We start from the raw sequence: 4668 nt of genomic DNA, 5'->3' as shown, positions 1-4668 counted from the left end.
TCCCTGGAGGGACACCCAGGCCACTTCAGGCATCCTGGAGAGGCACCCAGGGCATCACAGGCACCCTAAAGGGGCACCCAGAGCACCCTAAAGGGGCACCCAGGAGCACCCAGACCCTTCAAAGGGGCACCCAGAGCACCCTGGAGATGCACCCAGGGCACACCAGGGCACCCTAAAAGAGCACCCAGGGCACCCGAGAGCACCCAGACCTCTCAAAGGGGCACCTAGGGCATCCCAGAGCACCCAGACCCATGAAGGGGCACATGGGGCACCCTAAAAGAGCACCCAGGGCACCCCAGAGCACCCAGACCCCTCAAAGGAGCCCCCAGGGCACCCAAACCCATGAAGGGGCACCCAGAACACCCTGTGAAGGCACCCAGGGCACCCCAGAGCACCCAGACCCATGAAGGGGCACATGGGGCACCCTAAAAGAGCACCCAGGGCACCCCAGAGCACCCAGACCCCTCAAAGGAGCCCCCATGGCACCCAAACCCATGAAGGGGCACCCAGAACACCCTGTGAAGGCACCCAGGGCACCCCAGAGCACCCAGACCCATGAAGGGGCACACAGGGCACCCAAACCCATGAAGGGGCACCCGGGGCACCCTAAAAGAGCACCCAGGGCACCCCAGAGCACCCAGACCCATGAAGGGGCACACGGGGCACCCTAAAAGAGCACCCAGGGCACCCCAGAGCACCCAGACCCCTCAAAGGAGCACCCAGGGCACCCAAACCCATGAAGGGGCACATGGGGCACCCTAAAAGAGCACCCAGGGCACCCCAGAGCACCCAGACCCCTCAAAGGAGCACCCAGGGCACCCAAACACATGAAGGGGCACATGGGGCACCCTAAAAGAGCACCCAGGGCACCCCAGGGCACCCAAACCCATGAAGGGGCACCCAGGGCACCCCAAAAGGACACCCCAGCCCAACCCTCGGCCACGGGCACCCCGAGCCCCCAGCGCAGCCCCCCGGGCAGCCCGGGGTGCCCCCCACACCCCCCCCCGTGCCCGCAGGTGATCACGGGCCAGGGCAGCAGCTCCTTCGGCTGCACCTCCCTGGCCGAGCGCGACCGATGGATCGAGGAGCTGCGCCGGACAGCACGGCCCAACAAGGTGGGGACACCGCGGGGACACCACGGGGACATCACAGGGATACCAAAGGGACACCGTGGGGATACCAAAGGGATACCGTGGGGACACTGCGGGGATACCACGGGGACACCACGGGGACACCACGGGGACATTGCAGGGAAACCATGGGGATACCATTGGGGACACGGTGGAGACACCACAGGGATACCATGGGGACACCAAAGGGACACCATGGGGATACCAAAGGGACACCACGGGGATACCAAAGGGACACCATGGGGATACCAAAGGGATACCATGGGGGCACCACGGACATACCATGGGGATACCACAGGGACACCATGGGGACACCATGGGGACACCGTGGGGACACGGTGGGGACACCACGGGGATACCACAGGGACACCAGAGGGACACCATGGGGACACCAAAGGGACACCGTGGGGATACCAAAGGGACACCACGGGGACACCACGGGGACATTGCAGGGAAACCATGGGGACACCATGGGGACACGGTGAGGACACCACAGGGATACCATGGGGACACCAAAGGGACACCACGGGGACACCAAAGGGATACCATGGGGATACCAAAGGGATACCATGGGGGCACCACGGACATACCATGGGGGTACCACAGGGACACTGCAGGGACACCCCGTCCCTCCCTATGCCCTCCTGTCTCCACCTCCCCTCCCGTGCCTCGATGTCCCTTCCAGCACCTCCACATCCCCACCATTCCCACGTGTCCCACCCATGTCCCCTCTATCCCTCCATGTCCCCCTGTCCCTCCATGTCCCCCCGTCCCTCCATGTTCCCCCGTCCCTCCATGTCCCCTCCATCCCACACGTGTCCCCTCGTTCCCTGCTGTCCCCACACATCCTGTCCCCCCATCCCCACATCCACATCCCCTCCATCCCACACATGTCCCCATGTCCTTCCATGTCCCCACATATCCCGTCCCCACATCCACATGTCCCCTCCACCCCACACATGTCCCCTTTTCCCTCCATGTCCCCACATACCCCATCCCCACATCCACATGTCCCCTCCCTCCCACACGTGTCCCTTCATCCCCTGCTGTCCCCACACATCCCGTCCCCACATCCACATGTCCCCTCCATCCCACACGTGTCCCCTCCATCCCACACGTGTCCCCTGCCATCCCCACACACCCCGTCCCCCCGTCCCCACGCCCGACTCCCCGTCCCCGCAGGACAGCTGCGAGCGCCTGGAGCTGTCCCTGAGCCTGTGGGTGTACGAGGGCCGGGATTTGCCCCCGCGGCGCCGCCTGCGCTGCCACCTCCAGCTGGACGGGACGCTCTTCGCCCGCACCACGGCCAAGGTGGCGGGCGCCGACGGGGGGCTCTTCTGGGGGGAGCTCTTCCATCTGGCCGCCCTCCCGCCCGCCCGCGCCCTCACGCTGGCTCTGTGCCGCGACGACCACCCCACCGGGCCGCCGGTGGCCGCGGTGACGGTGCCGCTGGCCGAGCTGGCGGCGGCGCGGCAGCCGCTGGAGCGCTGGTACGCCCTGAACGGGCCCGGCGGCGGCGGCGAGCGGGCGCCGGCGCTGCGGGTGCGCGGGCGGTACCGCGAGGTGCGGGTGCTGCCCATCGTGCGCTACAAGGAGCTGGCCGAGTTCATCACCTTCCACTACCGCCAGCTCTGCGCCCGCCTGGAGCCCGCCATCGCCGCCCGGCACAAGGAGGAGCTGGCCGGCGCCCTGGTGCGCGTCCTGCAGAGCACCGGCAAGGCCAAGGTGGGCACCGGGAGGGTGGGGGAGGATGGGAGGGGAGCCGGGGGTGTGGGCGTTGGGGCGGGAGGGGCACCTCGGGGTGATGGGGCGGGATGGGATGGGATGGGTGGGATGGGTGGGTTGGGATGGGATGCGTTGGGTTGGGATGGGTGGGATGGGGTGGGTTGGGATGGGATGGGTTGGGATGGGATGGATAAGTTGGTTTGGGATGGGATGGGTGGATTGGGTTGGGTTGGGTTGGACTGGGATGGACAAGATGGGATGGGATGGGATGGGATGGGATGGGATGGGATGGGATGGGATGGGATGGGATGGGATGGATGGGTTGGGTTGGGATGGAATGGGATGGATAAGTTGGGTTGGGATGGAATGGGACGGATGGGTTGGGATGGAATGGGATGGAATGGATGAGCTGGAATGGGATGTATAAGTTATGTTAGGATGAGATGGGATAGATGAGTTGAGTTGTTTTGGAATGGGATGGATAAGTTGGGTTGGAATGGGATGGATAAGTTGAGTTTGTTGAGATAGGATGGATGGGTTGGGTTGGTTTGGAATGGGATAGATAAGTTGGGTCGGGATGGGATTGGATGAGATGGGATGGGATGGGATGGGATGGGATGGAATGGGTTGGGTGGGTTGGAGTGGGATGGGATAGATGAGTTGTGTTGGAATGGATGGGATGGGATAAATGGGTTGGGTTGGGTTGAGTCGGAACAGGATGGGACGGATGAGTTGGGATGGGATTGGAGGGATAGAAACACAACTCAGGGCAGTGCCAGAAGATCCGGGGGGGGGGAAGTTGGCCGAGCCATTTGGGGGGGGCCACAGGTGCCACCAAGCCCTCGATCACGTCCCCTGGCAGTCGTTCCTCATCGACCTCGGCGTGGCCGAGCTGGACCGGTTCGACGAGCGCGAGGCCCTGATCTTCCGCGAGAACACCTTGGCCACCAAGGCCATCGACGAGTACATGAAGCTGGTGGGGGGCAAGTACCTCCAGGACACGCTGGGTACGCCGGGGGAGCAGGTCTTGGGGGACATCCCGGGGTGTGACGGGTGCAGGACGCCCTGGGAGGGACGTGTGGGTGTTATAGGGCGTTACGGGGCGTTGGGGCTGAAGGACACCCCCAGACCATCCATGGGGACGTGGTGGGGGTTTGTCCCACCCATCCCTGTGCTGGTGACCGATTGGTCCCCTCACGGGCTTTGGGACACCCCCAGACCATCCCTTGGGACGTGTCCTGGCCGTCCCTGTGCTGGTGGCCAGTTGGTCCCCTCACAGGACACCCCCACACCATCCATGGGGACACATCCCAGCTATCCCTGTGCCAGGGGTCGGTCTGTCCCCTCACGGACAGTGGGACACCCCCAGACAATCCATGGGGATGTGTCCCAGCTATCCCTGTGCCAGTGGCCGGTTTGTCCCCTCGTGGACACCCCCAGACCCTCCATGGGGACACATCCCAGCTATCCCTGTGCCAGTGGCCTGTCTGTCCCCTCATGGGCAGTGGGACACCCGCAGACCCTCCATGGGGACGTGTCCCAGATATCCCTGTGCCAGGGGTCGGTCTGTCCCCTCATGGACAGTGGGACACCCCCAGACCGTCCATGGGGATATGGTGGGGGCTTGTCCCACCCATCCCTGTGCTGGTGGTTGATTGGTCCCCTCGCAGAACACCTCCAGACCCTCCATGGGGACACATCCCAGATATCCCTGTGCCGGTGGCCGCTCTGTCCCCTCATGGACAGTGGGACACCCCCAGGGGTCGGTCTGTCCCCTCATGGACAGTGGGACACCCCCAGACCATCCATGGGG

General features: G+C 64.6%; 1 protein-coding gene across 1 annotated transcript; it reads left to right on the top strand.

The window, feature by feature from the left end:
• Nucleotides 1–1016: 1016 nt before the first annotated feature.
• Nucleotides 1017–3826, top strand: LOC113941485 (RAS protein activator like-3-like; the record flags this gene model as incomplete). Its single annotated transcript, XM_027632639.1, is given in 4 exon segments — nt 1017–1115; nt 2313–2855; nt 3718–3792; nt 3794–3826. Coding segments are annotated over 4 exon segments (750 nt in total), but the record flags the coding sequence as incomplete, so codon positions are not given.
• Nucleotides 3827–4668: the final 842 nt, after the last annotated feature.

The sequence above is a fragment of the Corapipo altera genome, unplaced genomic scaffold (assembly GCF_003945725.1).
Source record: "Corapipo altera isolate COAL_440 unplaced genomic scaffold, ASM394572v1 59270, whole genome shotgun sequence".
Lineage (NCBI taxonomy): Eukaryota > Metazoa > Chordata > Aves > Passeriformes > Pipridae > Corapipo > Corapipo altera.
Note: the sequence above shows the minus strand (reverse complement) of the source record. Positions and strands in the feature narration are given on the sequence as shown.